Consider the following 17,002-nt stretch of genomic DNA (forward strand, 5'->3'; position numbering starts at 1 on the left):
CAACGCTGCGTATGCTTATTTTTTGCCATACATCCCTTCCTATCAATGACAGCGGCTTGATTTTGCATTTAAAAGTGAATTATATATCTGCAGATTCCCCAGTCAGACAGTAAACAGACAGCCAACGCGAGTGGGAGCCGTGAGGCGGGTGGTGGGAAGGGGGGAGGCAGGGGAGAATTGTGCAAACATCTTGCCACATAAGCGACAATTTATTTGCATATTTCCACGAGAAGGATATGGGCAGACGTTAGGGATGAGTGAGTTTTTCTGCTGGCTGTTTACATTAACCCCACAGCAGAAGCAACAACAATAACAAAAGAAAATTCTAAGAACTAATACATCTATTGAGGAGAAACAACTTGGTTAAGAAGGGATTAAGGAAGTGACAGCCAAGTAGGAGGCGTCAGACCGACGCTTTTACATTGCTTTCTCAATTATAGCTCCAACATTTGTTCAATACTACTACAGATACTGGCAATAGACACATAGTATGCACATATATACTGTTTGTTCTCAGAGATTCATAGAATTCTATAGATGCCAGCATTGCAGCGCACTATCTTCCTCTCTCTGTAATGAAGATACGTGAAAGCAAGTACCTCTGAGTGAACAGAATGCAAACCATTCGATGAGGATTATTACAATGCATCATTTGGTGTGTAATCTTTCATGTTTATTGTCCACTGATTATCGTGATCAACTGTGTTTCCGCTTAAAAATCGCTTTGTTACACACATTTGTCGTATTATTCTCGCTGTTTTTGTTTGACCCATTTCAAATTGTTATCGAATTAATATTGTGACACATTTGAGTGTCGCATTGATCCCATTTCGGGGACAAACGCACACCGAAACCGCAGAATCAACTCCTAACCCCAAAACCCACACCTCCTTTCCCATCCTTTCCTCCCCTCGCTCTCTGTTTGTGTTTAATTATGTATGTAGTATATATATATATATTTGGTTGGTTGTTTGGGAGAGTGTATGGGTGTGTGTTTACATGGCTGCCATGTGCTGTGTTGTACAAGACGCTTACATTTCGGATTGTGACTTGAATTTCATATAGTTTTTGTATCCCAGTAACCCCCCGAGTCCCCAGCCCTAGGCCCTTGGGTTTGTTTAACATTTTCCAAAGCATATCGAAACTTTTGTATTGTCACACTATCGCACGTGTCTGTGTGTGTGTGTGTGTGTGTGTGTGTGTGTGTCCATTGTTTGGCTTGGCGCTGACTTCCGCTGCCACTTCCGCTTCCGCCCGATAAACAAATGGCGCCAGCCAACGATTAATTATTTTGATTTCTAGCCTAGGGTCCACCTACGAGCAGGGGACTGAGAAGGAGAACGAGAACGAGGACACAAGCAGGGGACAGACACACGACACGTGTCCTGGCCGGGGCTTATTGGCAGTTGCCATAAATAATAGGCCTTCCGATGAAGCATGAAGATTGATGGGGAGTTATCGATAGACGATAGGCTCATTTATTGGCTGCACTTCGAGATGGGCTTATAAATTCATAAGCTTATGCTGGATTACGGACTCATACAGAACGATTGTTAATAGATTGTGGTCCAGAGCTGAAAGCTATTCATAATGCAAATGAATGGAACGGAATGAATCGCTTAACCGACTTCCCTTCCACTTGGATTAATATTTGTGCAGCGTAACGACGTAACAATTATGAATCGATTCAACTGATCAATTGTATGATTGAACTGTTCGGCCCTACAATCGATTCTATGGGAAACTCCGACAAATATCTCAAAGAAATATTTCAAATATCTCAATAATTTCAATGGAGTTCCTTTGTGCTGTTGTGGCGAACAGAATTCCTTGGCGATTTTCTCTTGTGTGTTTGCTGAGCCTATCAATAAACCAATTTTCACACAATTTTCCCCCATTTCCACCATCTTTCCATGTGTGGGTGTTTCGTACTTTTCTGCTTGTGTGTGCTTAAAACCACAACGAAGCACTTTTGGGCACGTTAATGTGCTTTAGCCTCAGCCTCAGCCTCACACATGGACACACATACACGTACGAGGCGTAATTAATGATTGAACATATACCTACACCTACACCCACCCTCTCTCCCTTTCTCTCGCTCTTCCTGGCTCTTTCTCGGCGCCCAAATGTATGCTACACTTCTTGTCTGTGAACGCAAAATATGCTGCTCATTATTTTTACGCACTTCCCGCACCACCCACACCCACATCCACATCCACATCCACCCCAAAGAACGTGTGTACAGTGAGTGGGAGTGGGAGAGGTACGCACGTGCGTATAAATTATGTTTTTGGCTTCATTATGTGGCCAGAGGAGGCAGGCAGGGCGGTGCTCGCATTAAAAATCAATTCAAGGCGGTGGCTACGGCTACGTTGCCGAGTGGCCACAGCAGCAGCGGCATAATTTTATATTGGATTTTAATGACTCGACTAATAGCATTTTCTCCTTTCTCTCTCTTTGTTTTTTGTCTCGTTTTCAGGGATCAGCCGCAAAATGGAATGACCCGCACTGCCGCCGGTGGCCACGACGTTGCATAGCCAGAAGCGAATGCTGCCACAATCAGCAGCAGCAGCAGAATCAGCACTTCAGACAGCAGAATCAGCACCAGGATCCGCAACAGCTGCAACAGCAAGAGTAACGGCAACAGTCGGGAGCAACATTCCGTGTGGGAATGGCCAGCGACGTCGCGTGGCAGCAGCAACAGACGGCTGCAACAACGACACGAAGCTCAACAACAACACCAGCAATAGATTAAATCAAATGCATTCCAACGAAGAGCCGCCCATGACGGTGATCGTCGATGGAGGAGGAGGAGGCGGACAGCAGCAGCAGCAGCAGCAGCAGCAGCAGCAACAGCAGAAGATGCCTCGCAGCGGCAGCCAGAGGTTGCGGAAAACGAGTTCCTCCAGTGCCAAGGCTGCGATACCAGTACCTGCGGCGACAGCGACAGCTGGCACCATGCAACGCGCACATCGACAACCATCGAACGCCTCCGCGACCGCCAGTACCGATTCGAGGAGGCGTCGCTATCCGGGCAAGTCGGAGCGACGCGATCGCCAGGACCGACAGGACCGTCAGGAGCGACAGGACCGCCCGGATCGCCAGGAGCGACAGGACCGCCCGTATCGCCAGGAGCGACAAGACCGACACGACCGACACGACCGACACGACCGACAGGAACGGCAGGAGCAGATGCCACGCCGCCGGGCCGGACGACGCCATAGTGGGGCCTCCTCGCTGAGCGATGCGGTGGCCAGTACTGCCGGCCGCGGGCGCCATCGTCGTGAGGCGAGATCGGGGGCCATCAGCTCTTCGACAGCATCCAGCTGCAATGGCAGCTGCAGCTCCGACGACGGCGACTCCTCGCACACATCGTCCTCATCCTCGTCCAGCTCCTCAGGCGAGCCGAATCTGCCGTATCCCGGCTTCCCCGAGATATCCATGAAGGCCCTCACGCAGTACACGCGGCCACGCAACTGGTGCCTTATGCTCATCACCAATCCATATCCTTTTTGCACAAACAAAACACAACACCCGTGGATGTACATCCCTTGGTTGGGGTTGGGCGGGCGAAGGGATGGAATGGGATGGGATGGGATGGCAACTCTAATTGCCATTGTCCTTCGCTGGCGTTTTACCCCTGGGTGCCGTGTGTCTGCGTCTGCAGTGTCCTTGCCACAGATTTCACAGGATGTGCTGTGAGCCTATTGATTTTTCACTTCTTTTTTTGTGGCAAACTTCTCTGTTTTGCCTAGGCCTAAGGACACACACGAGAGCCACTGTCACTCTTTTGAAATAGAATTCCATGTACTCGAGTACGAGAAGTACATGAAATTTACGTGGAAGTGGGCTAAGAATATTTCCAGGAATTTCCTATTTCTTGATTGAGTTCCTATAAATGTAGGGGACAGCCAGAAACGAAGAATCAGCATCATTTGATCAGTAGATTTGATGAGCCATGCCTCTCAGTCCGTACGGAGTGTCTAGATGTCGATGTACGGGTGGCTCGATTGAAAATATTCCGACTGTGCAGTATCGCTGTCCAATAACTGCTGCTGACCGACTTTTGACCGACATCGAAGACTGGGTATTTTGTTGTTCAATTATTCGGACAGAACTCGGTAAAGGCTGTGTATATTGTTGTTGGATTCTGGGGATCGACTCAGTCAAGTAGTGCAAACGTCCCTATGTCTATGGGGCATCAGAACAGCTCTTTGATGCCTCATGAAACATCTTGTATAGTCTTTGGTAGTTTTCTGTTTGGACTTGTATTCTGCAATAGGACTCAAAAGTAAACCAAAGATGGTAGGGACTCATCAGTGTGGCTATCGATTGGGACCGAAGAGTATTCACATTTTGCTTTGGGGAAATTTAATTTGGTTTTCGCAGCAGTGTGCGCATAAATAATATATATCTGTATGGGATTCATCATGGGTGGACTTGTCCCGGTCCCAGCGGCTTCTTCCGTTCCGTTGTTGAGCTGTTTTCATTTTCCGCTCTTCATCCATTTTGCGTGGATAAAGTGCGCCAATCGGTGGCATATCCATGCCCATGCCCATGCCCATGCCCATGGCCGATTCCTATAGAAACATATATGGCACAATGTCCTGGCGGAAGATGCTGCTGCTGCTTGTGCCCCATGCCGCATATGTGTGTGCATGAAAAATCGCTTTGCATTTCGCTTTCCCTCCCTTTGCTGTGCGCACTTCACATTTCATTTCGAGCGAAATTAAAATTGACTGACGTTGATATTTATTTATACTAGAGCCATGACACACACGCCTTGAACGACGCCGCCACGGAATTGTGTGGCAGGAGTTGTCTTCTGCGCGGGGACGGGGGGTGCAGGTGGGTGTGAGTAAATTATGATAATTGAGTTTAGGCGGTAGAGTCATTCTCCTGAGGAGATATTTTAGGAATCCGGCAAAAGTTGATGGCTTCGATTATCCACTTGATATGCCCCTCCGTCATCTTTTCCTGGCGATTGCTCTTGTCCCCGTCCCCATTTGCAGAAGTACTCGTATATAATCGCTCTCTCGACGCTTGCCACTTAATTGTTTGCCATAAATTTTGATTTTTGCCATTGTTTGCGCATTTTATCTGCCACCTCTCCTCACTCCTCTGTCCCTCCTGTCCCTCCTGTCTCTCTTTCCCCCTGTATCCATTGTTCAAAGTATTCTTTTCTATATCCCGCTGACATTTTATGGATTTTATTGTCGCTGGGGCTGCTGTCAAAGTTTACGATGCCTTGGATGTCTGAGACACAGCCACAGAGACAGGGATCCTCCGCTCCCCGAGCGGCACTTATTCTTAATCGGTTGCAGCATTCGATTGCGATGGCAAAATCTATTTTCCAACTTTTCCTGCTTGCATTTCAATTGGCGGGCAAGTAATCAAAATGCTTTGGCTAAACTAATTTAAGTTCAACTTTTAGTGGCTTCCTTCCTTCCTCGTGGCCGCTGGCGACATTCGCCTTCGATCCGTCTACGGCCAAGTTGCAGCCTGAGGTCAGAGCTCAGAGCTTAGAGCTCAGAGGAGCTCGGTGGAGCGGTGTGTCTCAGCGGTGCTCAGACATTTGCCAAAAAGTTAAAGCCGTCTGAGTGTCGCCTGCCGAGTGGCCTTGCGTATCGATAGCGACACCGACACCGAGCTTCCCGTCAGACCTGGCGTCTACCCTCCTGAAAGTGTAATCAAATACGAGGCAACTCGGCCTTGGTGCTGCCTCTTCAGCTCGCCAACTCCCCAATTCCGCAGCTCGTCGGCTATTCCCCCAAATTAGCCAACGACGAGAGGAGACGACTTGGCCACATATCATTCGAGCAGCCTGTGGACACCCAGTGGCAGCTCCCTGCGAAGTTTCCACTTTGGACATTTTACGGTGCTTTTAGCGTGAAATGTGTGTGTCTGTGTGTGGGGTGGGGAGGGGGGGGGGGCACGTGCAGCGTTGCATGCGAGGCCACTCTGGGGAAACATACTGTACTGCTGCTGGGTACTGGGTACTGAGTGGAGTCATCAGCATCTGGCTGCATCCCTATGCGGTCGCCATTAGGACCACACGACGGACACCGAACGCCGAACGCCGAACGCGGACGCGGACATGGCACGGACACGGAAGCAAGCGCGGACACGCAGATCTCATTAGCATGGAGTGTGCCTGCGAGCAGGTCCTGACTATGGGGTAATGTGAAACCGCCACTGCCACGCCCATAACTAATTATGACATGCACAAGGGGCAGTACGTGGACTGTAGTCATTCCCCAAAATGCCTCAACCTTCAGAGTCGGCCACAAAGCCACGGGCCCCACCGATGGACTCGCACTTGGACCTCATTCATGCTGTGGTATCAATTAGGAAACTGCATCATACCTCTGCATCTGCCTATGTAAATCCACTATAAAAGCCCCCGCTCTACTCATTACATAATTTCTCAAGTTGTTCAGGTATCTTTGACAACTTCATCGATTTCCATTGGGAATCGGGCTCGTGGCAACGGCAGTGCTCCATCGATGGCGTGCGTTGTCAGGCAGGGGCTTTACTTTCGCTTGATATCATCGCATAAAACCAATTAAATTGATCGCTTTCATTGGGCAAACTTTTGGCCCGCTGTCAGGCCAATTTATCTCAAGTATTTTTCAGTTTTTTCTCTTTCATTTCCTTGGCCCTTGGTTCTTGGTACTTGGTACGCTTTTCTTCCTTTCCTTTGCCCTTTGCTTTTTTTTATGTTTTTTTATTCGCTTTTCCTCATTGCTGTTTGCACCTCTCCAGGCCATTTGCGATTTGCCGTTTCCCCATTCGCTTTCATTGCGTTTCTCTTTCGTGTATTCAGAAATCCTCATCCTCGATCCGCTGTTCAGTCATCTTCCATGGCTTTTGCTCCTGAATTTGGGGTTTCATTGAGGGTTTTGCTGCCGCTGCTTTTGTTTGTGGGTCTTTTAATTTGTTGCGATTTCTGCACGCTTGCATGCGTCCTTGCGATGCCCCCCCGGCCCTGCCCGTGCCCGTGCCCGTGCCCCCTTGCCACACTTTCGCTGCCTGCCATGCTGCTGCCTCCCCGCCCCGTCCCCTCCCTCCTGTTGGCCGACTTTACGCTCGACTTAATTTGTTTACTGTTGGTTTGGGGGCCATCGCTGTTGCCAAATCAAAAATAATGCGCGCATACCCGAGAGTCCCTCTACAGACCTCACGCCACACGCCTCCCCTTGCAACGCCCCATTTTTTGACCTCTGCTGGGCCGCCTCTCCGCCCCACCACCACTCTGTCGGATTGAAATGAAAGCATCGACAGGGTCGATGTTGCCTCTGTCGCTGTTGTCGCATGGGTTTTGCTGCTGCAATATTTATACTCGTACGTAGGTCCACCTGCTTTCCCTCCAGCTCCGCCCACATTCTGCCTTTGTCTGCGCTTTTCACATTTGTTTTTATATGAAAAACCCCCCCACCCCCCCAAATCTGACCCCGACCCGGGTCTGACCCGGGTCTGGCCTGCATGCATACGCGTATTACGGCCCGATGCTGCCCGCTGGTCTCTCGCACCGCACATACTGTGGCTCCTAATGAATTGCTCGCTTTTTTTGTTGGGGCCTTAGCTGCTGCTGCTGCTGCATGCCCCTCCTGCACGCCCCATTGTGCCACTGCACGTTTTATCTTTAATTGTGCGTTAATAGCGTAAACATTTTTGCCATTTTCACAGCATGTGTGTTCGCTCCTTAATTGCGACGCCCCATTCCACACCCACACCCATCCTCATCACCATCTCCTTTCTGCGAGTATAGTGTAGGGGCAGAAAGAATGAGTCCTTGGCGCTCATTTGGCAATGCATTAAGCCTGCATGGGACTGGGCTTGGGCTTGGGATTGGTCCTGGCCTTGTGTATTTGGATCTGTATGGGGATGTGTGTGTGTGTCCTTAGATGCGGTGGCAGTGGCGAGTGTTTACCCAATCCAAGTGTGGCAGCATGCTTTTAGACGACAAGTGGCAGCTGAGGGTCCTGCATCAGGTGGAATGCAGCATCACATTGCATCCCACCGCAATGGCCTTGGGTGGGAGCCCCCCCCCTCCTATCTTTCTCTATCTCGGGGCTTGCCCTCAGAACTGCGAATCGAGCAGCGGGCCAGAACGTGATCGAATCGAGTGGCTTGTGGGAAATGATTGAATGACTGACTTGCCGGCCAGCCAGCGTGCCAGCAAGAAGTCCAATGCACTCGTCCACAACCAAGCTATAACGATATTTCGACTCCAAGATACCCCTTAATCGGATTCGAAAACTGCTCTGTTGCAATAAAACATGGAAGCTATTCAAAATTCTGGATGCCACAGCAGGATATTTGCATCTTCTTTTGTTGGGATAGATTGAGAGATGACAGGACTTGGGAGCCAAGCGACACGAAACCAAAGAGTGGTCCGAGTGGCGCTGCTGCATGACACGCTTCCCTCGAATAGGCTATAAAGCAGGATATATGCCTTCTGGCTTTGGATTGAGTATACCCCATTGGGGGCACTAGTAAGGGGTATAACCGCAACCGAAATCATGCCAAACGAGAGACCGACAAGCGACAAACCGCAACGATGTGGGAGGGATGGGGAATGTGGAGGGGGCGCGTGGCGGTGCCGGAGGAGGACTGAAGGACCAAATGCAGCCAAGTTGACAAGCACTTGAGTGCGCATTAGAGGCGACTGCAAGTTGTTATACACTGTCACTGTCTGCTGGCTCCTCCTTTGTCTGCTCCACTGCACACTCGCCCCACCCCCACTCCTCTCCTGTTTCGTATTCGTATTGGTGTTCGTATCCCCCAAACTATTATCAAGGACCTGCTGCTTTGCCATGTATTGTGTTGGTTTCCCCCTTAACTGAATCGGCATCTTTTGCATCGCACGTGGTTCGAGCGCGTCTCCATTCTGGTCATCCTGCTCAACTGCATCACCCTGGGCATGTACCAGCCGTGCGTGGACGATGCCTGTGTCACGAATCGCTGCAAGATACTGCAGGTGAGTAGCCCCTCTCCACACACTGTGCCCACACACCCAAGTTTGTTGCTCTTCGCCTATTATCCTGTCAGCATTGGTGTCACATTAAATGCCATTTATTTAGGCAATTTTTTGGCTCACTTCCTGACGGAACGACAGAATGCCTGACTGCTCTCATTGCCTGCCTGCCTGCCTGCCTGCCTGCTGGCTGATGACATCAAACGAGGCACTTCGGCTCATTAGACAGCACAGCACCCACCTCACGGCAGGGGGTTCCACTAAGTGGGGGATGTGGCAGGGGCATGGGGAGTGTCAGGCAATTACAGAGCGTAGGGAAAATGTTGAGAGAGCGCAACGTGCGAAAATGTCTGTAAATGATATGTAAGCCATGGCGACATTTTGGCCGCAACCAAGTGTAAAGCGACACGAGCAGGACCTCAACCAGGACCCGGGACCCGGGACCCGGGACACCACGCCCGCATAAGGACAAAGGAAAAAGGCAAGACAGAGCCCCGACATGGGGTTGGGGTTGGGTCTGGGTCTGGGTCTGGGTCTGAACTGCACGAGGAGAAGACAAGGCATCGCCAAATTGGCACACAGGACAAAGTCAAAATGACAACGACAGCCACACGGTGACATAAGTGGGCGCCTCGCCCCCTCGACACCCGCCCCAAGAGAACCGCCCAAATAGCTGGGAATAAGTTGAAGGAGAAGTGGAAGTACAGAAAAGCAAGGGCCAAGACCATAGCAGGGAAGAGCAGAAGAAGGGAAGAAAAAGATGACGATGATGTCGCCAAGGCAAACTCATTTCGTGTCCATGTATGTGACGCCTCCTCTGATGCGATGCGATGCGATATGATGTGAGGGGGATGTGGATGTCCTTGCCTCCTTGATGTCATCAAAAGCAGGTGGAGCATGTGGAGCATCATCATTTGAGGGGGAGAGAGAGAGACAGAGAGAGACTCCCCCCATAGTCGTTAGTGGCTGGCAGATAATTTTAATTTGATCAACTCTCGTTAGTTCGTTAGGTCTTTAATCGAATTTTGTGTGCTCGGGGAAGTCCCCCAAAATACAAATGAGCCAAAGGCAAATCCTATGCTTAATTTAGTTGGATGAAAAGGAGTATAAGAGCCAGAATATACTCATTCCCATGTGCAGTTATCTCATCTCATTTTCTATATGTTTCTCCGTGGATAGATCTTCGATGACATAATCTTTGCCTTCTTTGCCCTGGAGATGACCATCAAAATGGTGGCCATGGGCATGTGTGGCAAGAACACCTATCTGGCGGACTCGTGGAATCGCCTGGACTTCTTCATCGTCCTGGCCGGCCTGCTCGAGTATGTGATGCATGTGGAGAACCTCAATCTGACGGCCATACGAACGATCCGGGTGCTGAGACCCCTGCGGGCCATCAATCGCATTCCCAGTAAGCCGTAGTCCCATCTCAATCCATCAGTCCATCAATCAATCAATCGACCGATCGATTCGTTGCAGGCATGCGGATCCTTGTGATGCTGCTGCTGGACACGCTGCCGATGCTGGGCAATGTCCTGCTGCTCTGCTTCTTTGTGTTCTTCATCTTCGGGATCATCGGCGTCCAGCTGTGGCAGGGCATCCTCAGGCAGCGGTGCACCCTGGACTGTCCCGAGGGCATGATCTATCCCATCACGTGAGTACTCCAGCGGGGTTCCGATTGTGGGGCACGAGGTATGGGGCACAAGGGGCATATGGGGCATATGGGTGTGGGTAATGGTTTTCGGTGGACATATTCGGGCGGGGCGGGTTTCCAGGATGCATATGTTTGTCTCTGTCTCCATCATAAACATCCGTTTCGTACATACATGCATATGTATCTGTTATATATACATATATGCATACCGTACACCGTATACTGTACATAAGTATATATATATCGATATATATTCGTTGTGTCTTGGTTTTTTTTTGGTTTTGATTTTTACTAGATCATCATCTAAGCAACATTTGAGGGGACCTTCAGCAGAGTCCTCCAACTGCTTCTTTCTTGTGCTCCTGTTGCTCTTTTTGTTTTGGTTTTTGCTTCGCTTTTGCCTTAAAGCCCACACCAATACACTCTCGCACACGCTCCTCACACACACAGATACCCACAGACACACATGGAAACAAGATATGATGGAATCCCCCCTCCGCCCCGCACACCCACTGGGCCAATTGCATCACAGAAAATGTCCCTCAACTGAAATCTGCATACGAAATCCTGTCAATTTTGATGAACTCTCCACCGTATATCCCTCTCTGTTCTCTGTCTGTCTGTCCGTCTGTCCGTCTGCTATCCGCCTCTCAGTTCCACTGTCTGTCTGACTGACTGTCTGTCCTCCCCTCTACATGCGGCTGGCCAAAAGCATCCGTTCTGCGGTCCTGTCATTGACAGCACGGCGGGGACATAGACAATGGCTCAACATCGTTGCTGCACAGTGGTTGGATTTTTGGGTACGAAACAACCATGGAAGATGGGACATCTGCTCTACTCTTCTACACTCTTCCATAGAAGATGTTTTCGTTGGCAATTAAATATAGATCCTAAATGGCCAGAGCAACAGGGCCTTCAGTCTGCTGATTGCAAATATTGTGCTCAAAGATACTCAAAGATTTCAAACCATTTTCGAGCGCCTCAGTGGCACTGTGTCCTCGCCGCTGACAACAGAATTGAAACTTGGCCGAAAAAAACCATTTATCATCGAAGTCGAGGGCAATCTCCTCCTTTCTCAGCCCCACGCATACACACAGCACACGCAGCTAACACACATACACACACACACACACACACACACGTGGACAGCGAATCCCCTTGAAGTAGACTACAGAATTTTTGGGTCGCTGCGCGCTTAGCTCAAGAAACCCGATTTCGATTTCGTTTTGTACTGCTTTGTGCTCCCCGTTCCGTTTGCCTCTCTTATGTTTCTTTTCTGTTTCTGTTTATCCTTTGTTTTCGTTGTTTCATTGTCTCCTTGTTTGTTTCTTTGCTCTTTCGTTTGCTTACTTCCGCATGCTCTCCTCGGCTGTACATAATGTTTGTTCACACATCCATTTACCCATATACCAACCCTCCGCCCACCCTCCCCCTCGTACATACATATGTATCATACGAGAGTATGAGAAAAAATGCGTATGCGTATGCGTACGTGTTTATAAATGGATTTTTGATGCAGTGCTGCAGTGCTGCTTCTGCCCCACTGAATTGTGGCTCCCGTTTGGCTCTCTCTCTCGGTTGGCACAACAGGCCAAGCATACTGCTAACTATTTGCAAGAATATTTTGCGGTGGCCTCCCATTTGGCATTTCATTTTTCATTTCATTGATATTTTTATTTCTGCCAGGCATCTCGCTCGGGAAAATATCCTTTGAATTAAATATTGTGTGGCTTAATTTTATAATTTATAAAACTTTCATTTGTAGCCGCCCCTCTCCACCTTCGAGCTGCAATTCCCAGACATTCTTTAAAGTTTTTAAATTTTGTTGTGTGTGTTTTTTGTCATTTGTACTCGTATGTCCTCCACGCCACATTCGCACGGGCTCCACTCGCAATAAATGTTGCCAGGTGTGTGAGAGCCCTCGCCGAAGTCATGCTGTATATACACCCATACCACCATATACAAACACACATACATGGACACACACACATACACACACACACTCACATACAAGCAAACAGACAGCGGCCAGCGATTCGTCCGCGGGGAGGCGTTGAATCGTTGAGGCGCCCCCCCCGCCAAAGCGGACGGATGAGCATCAATGGCCACAAACAACAGAACATACATATAGTCCAGGATATACATATATATGTATATGTATATATGTATATGCATATATGTTCTCTTCCAGTTTTTCCTCAGTTTCCTAAATTTATATTTTGGTTGAGACAAAACACCAGAAAACCACAGAATCCCACAAAAGAAAAAAAAATGAAAAAAATAATTTAGAAACAAAGAAAAACAAAATAACAAAAAATAGTAGTAGTAATACTCGTTGCAACATAAAAAAAAAAAAACAAAATGCAAATGCAGATGAAAAATGAAATGTAAAAAATGAAACAAAAACGAAAATCATACCGGGAACAAATTTTTTGTTTACAGGGGACTACCTGAAGTGTACAGAGTTCGAGTCCGTGTTAACTCGTAAGATAAAATGATTTATTTTCCCCCCTTTTAACCTAACCTACACACACACACAAATACACATACACCATATATATCTACTATACACCCACACGCACACGAACACACACATAGAAACCCAGACACCCAGACACGAACACCACACACAGAACAAAACAGAAGAAGACGAAACCAGACACAAACAGATTCTAATAGCCGTCTACTAATTGCTACTAGTGTCCTACTACTACTACTACCACTACTACTACTACTACTACTATTAATACTAGATCCTGTCTATATACTCGTACTTGTACTAAAATAAATGTAATCTCTAAACTCTCTCGCTCTTTCTATAATCGCTCTTAGTCTGTTAACCCGTAATAGCCCTCTCTAAATCGTCTCTCTGTTAACCCTGTTAACCCTTTAAACCCTCTAATGCGATGTTCTCTGTACGGCGTCGTAGCGCACACTATCTTCTCACACACTCACAAAGACAGAGAGCTCTGAGCCGATGGCGCTGTCCTCTGCTCAGGGCTCTCTCGAACCCCCTTTGAAAGCTCTTTTTCCCAGCTAAAGCTCGCTCTCTTTCCCCGATCAGTGATGAAGGTTGAGCGGATCAGATTTGCAATCTCTGCTCTCTCTCCATCCACGAAGATCTACCTAACTCCTTCTCAGTTACACCGTTACACCACAACACTCAGACTCTCTTTCTCTGTCTCTGTCCCACTCACTCTCACACGTTTGATAGTCGACACACTCTCCCTAGTAAATGTGCATAAATACTCGTACTCAATACATAATTAGTAAAGTAAAGTATACTCTTGCCAATACGATTATACTCTGTCTCTCTCTCTCTATAACTATCCATCTATTTCTCTGTATAAGTAATATTTGAATATATATGAATATATATATATATATATATGCGATATACCAAACTATACCAAATACTCGTATCAACTAAACTAGACAACTAAACAACTCGGCAAACAGAATAGCTGTCTCTACTCTCGTATCTCCTGTCACTACGTTCTTTAGCCCCCCCCCCCCCCACACACACACACACACACACACACACAACTGTACCACTGCAGAATCTTAGACCCAAGTCTTAGTCCTATTCCTAGCCCTTGGTTGAACAACACATCCTTAAAGTAGAACAAATATACCACCGATAAACGCCACTCGATATACTCGTATGTTTTAGCTTTAGCTCCTACTTTACACCTCCCACTATACCCCCCCGTAAACCTGCTGCTATGCTCTCCGCTATTGGAGCCATAGAGTTGATGTTGATGTTGATGTGGCGCCACTTGAACCCGATCTCCACTCTCCACTAAAGCTAACCACTAAAGCTAACACACACTTGCAACGATATATAGTATATATGTATACATAAATAAGAGTGCTATATGAAATTGAGGCCAAATCTCTCCTAAAACTGACCCCCTTACCCCCTACCGCCTTACCCCCTAAGCCTCTGACTCTGTTTGTGTTTCTGTTTCAGTTTCAGTTTCGCTTGTGTTGCGTTTGCCAAATTTTCGTTTTCGTTTTACAATTTTCTGTTTCATTTTCGACACACAAATATGACATGTTGCAGCAGGACCCCCAGACACCCTGAAACCCAGGAGCAGCACCACCACCACCACCACCGCTGAAACATACAGTGAAACAAGCAGTAAAACAACCATACCAATTAGCAACAACTCGTACAGCACACAGAGATACAACCGGATAAAAACGGGCATGCCAGTGCTCGCACGAGTACCCCTTTAGGATCCAAGGCAGGAGAAGTGCCATATGACATTGCTTTGGCTAAGAGTTTAACCTTTCAAACTCATAAATATATTCAATTTTGAGATATTTTTTTTTTTGGCAAGGAGACATTGAAGAATAGCCACTGCCATTCGAGATTATTATTAAAAGGAAAAGTTTCAAAATCAAGATATTTCTTGCTCATTTTATTAGTTCAATGGCACAGCTTTAGAAGTGAAAGGTGTCTGTATTAAGTAGATTTAAAGACTACCATGTGTTTCAGTCCATTCTGCCAGATGATGACCCCAAAATGTATACTACAAAAGGTACTCTTAGCTATCGTATACTCCAACTTTCACAGTAGTCAGGTGACGCTCGTCTGCATTTTGAAGGAGTTTTCACTGTAGATTGCGGAGCTCTCATTGCCTCTCCTTTCAGTAAGCTACTCCTGCTGTTCACTTTGCACTGGGGTACACTTGCATTCACTTAATTATTAATTAATTAATATTTGTTCGTTTTTTTCTTGAATGTAAAAGTTTCGCTCCACACACAAACACACAGATACATAGGAATAGTGCAGCAGCACAGTATTCCCCCTACCGCAAACCCCTCTTGTGTGTGTGTGTGTGTGTGGGCGTATGTATCCTTTGTAAGCTCAACTCTTTTTACAGGAAAAACCATCAGTTTCTATTGCAAAGGTATTTAAAGCTGCCCCTCCACGCCCCTCTACACCCCCACCGAAACATTCCACCTTTCGCTCTCGCTCTCGCTCCCTCCCTTTCTGTCACATGCCAACAAATCAAGTACAGTAATTACACACACATACATGCATAGACACACATAGATACACACAAACACACTCACCACACATGAAGAACTTCATAAAGTTTAGCATACGGCTGTGAAACCTGCGAATTGTTGCGATTTCAGCAAAGAAATGTATGGGAAAAAAACGTAAAGAAAACATAAGAAACGGTGAAAGAGGAAGGAGAACAAAAATAATTCAAATTTCACTTGCGGTGCCACCGGTGCCCCTCACCTTCCACAATGCCACAGTCTCAGTGTCAGCCTCTCTCTCTCTCCCCCTCCTCTATCTCTGCACTCTCCCCCAACTGCTGGGTGGAGTGTCGTCTGCCAGTGTCAGTGTCGTGCCTCCACGTGCATATTAAACACATTTTATTGTCACACACACACGGCGACACACATACAAAAACACATACGGTTGACACTCGGTTGATGGTGAAATTTTTTTTCTTGTATTTTTTTTTTAAGTCGCGCGTTTCCTGCTCCGGCTGCCACCGCGACGGCTGCTGCGTTGTGCGTCGGCCATTTTGTGGCAACATTGCGCGTTTAATTTAAATTGCTTTGGCGTTTTCATTTCCTTTTTTTATGTCCCACCATCTCCACCCTCCTTACCCTTTGCTGTCTCTTTCCCCCTGCCCCGGCGCGGCACCAAGAGTTTGTTGCTTTGTTCTTAGTTTCTCTTCGTCTTTTTTTTAGGTTTTTATTTTAGTTTTCGCTTTGTGTTCTGTGTTTTATTTTATGCCTTTGGGAGTCATCTCTCTCTATCTCTCTCGGTGTGTCTCACTCTCTCTATTCTGCTGTTCTTCCGGTACAGTTGTGTCGTCTTTCCAGTGGCTGACTGTGCTTAAGCTTACCCGCTCGTTCGCTTCGCGCTTTCTATCGCTCTCTCCTGCTTCCCACGCACTCTCTGTCTATCTCTTACTCTCGCTTTGTGTGTGGGTGAACTATACCTATCTCTCTCTATCGCTCGCTTTATCGCTTCGCTCGATGGAAACTGTCTCTGTTTCTGTCTAACCTGCGCTTGCCACATTCTCTTTATCGCTCTCGCTCACTATCGCTAACCACTCGCTATCGCTACCACTCGCTATCTCTGTCTAACTTTTGCATTAGTCAGCCGTGTCTCACACACTCTCTGTCTCACACTCACCCTCACTCTTACTCTTACGCTGTTCTTTAGTTTTCGCTTCACCCATTGGCCGTCTCTGTCACTCTAATTAGTTGAATGTTCTCGTGTAGCTGCGTGTAGCACGCGTGAGCAGATCAAGCCATGAAATTAAGCACAAAAACTCTCTTCTGCGAATACAAAATTTATCGATTTGTCGATCATTAATCGCTCTTTTTTT

The 17,002-nt window shown here is 47.5% G+C and overlaps 1 protein-coding gene across 11 annotated transcripts in view; it reads left to right on the forward strand.

Moving 5' to 3' along the window:
• LOC108164678 (voltage-dependent T-type calcium channel subunit alpha-1G) overlaps positions 1–17,002 on the forward strand; it is a 90,084-nt gene that overhangs the window by 41,789 nt on the left and 31,293 nt on the right. For 6 of the 11 annotated variants that reach the window (XM_033389347.1, XM_033389370.1, XM_033389372.1 and 3 more), the window contains exons 3-8: positions 2,480–3,503; positions 8,872–8,983; positions 10,160–10,391; positions 10,460–10,634; positions 13,077–13,118; positions 15,527–15,553. In XM_033389347.1, the coding sequence (XP_033245238.1) occupies positions 2,548–3,503; positions 8,872–8,983; positions 10,160–10,391; positions 10,460–10,634; positions 13,077–13,118; positions 15,527–15,553 (1,544 nt within the window). In that variant the 5' untranslated portion in view covers positions 2,480–2,547. The remainder of the gene's footprint in view (positions 1–2,479; positions 3,504–8,871; positions 8,984–10,159; positions 10,392–10,459; positions 10,635–13,076; positions 13,119–15,526; positions 15,554–17,002) is intronic. The other 5 variants (XM_033389380.1, XM_033389374.1, XM_017300535.2 and 2 more) reach the window with 2 other exon arrangements.

This window comes from Drosophila miranda, chromosome XL (genome assembly GCF_003369915.1).
Source record: "Drosophila miranda strain MSH22 chromosome XL, D.miranda_PacBio2.1, whole genome shotgun sequence".
Classification (NCBI taxonomy): domain Eukaryota; kingdom Metazoa; phylum Arthropoda; class Insecta; order Diptera; family Drosophilidae; genus Drosophila; species Drosophila miranda.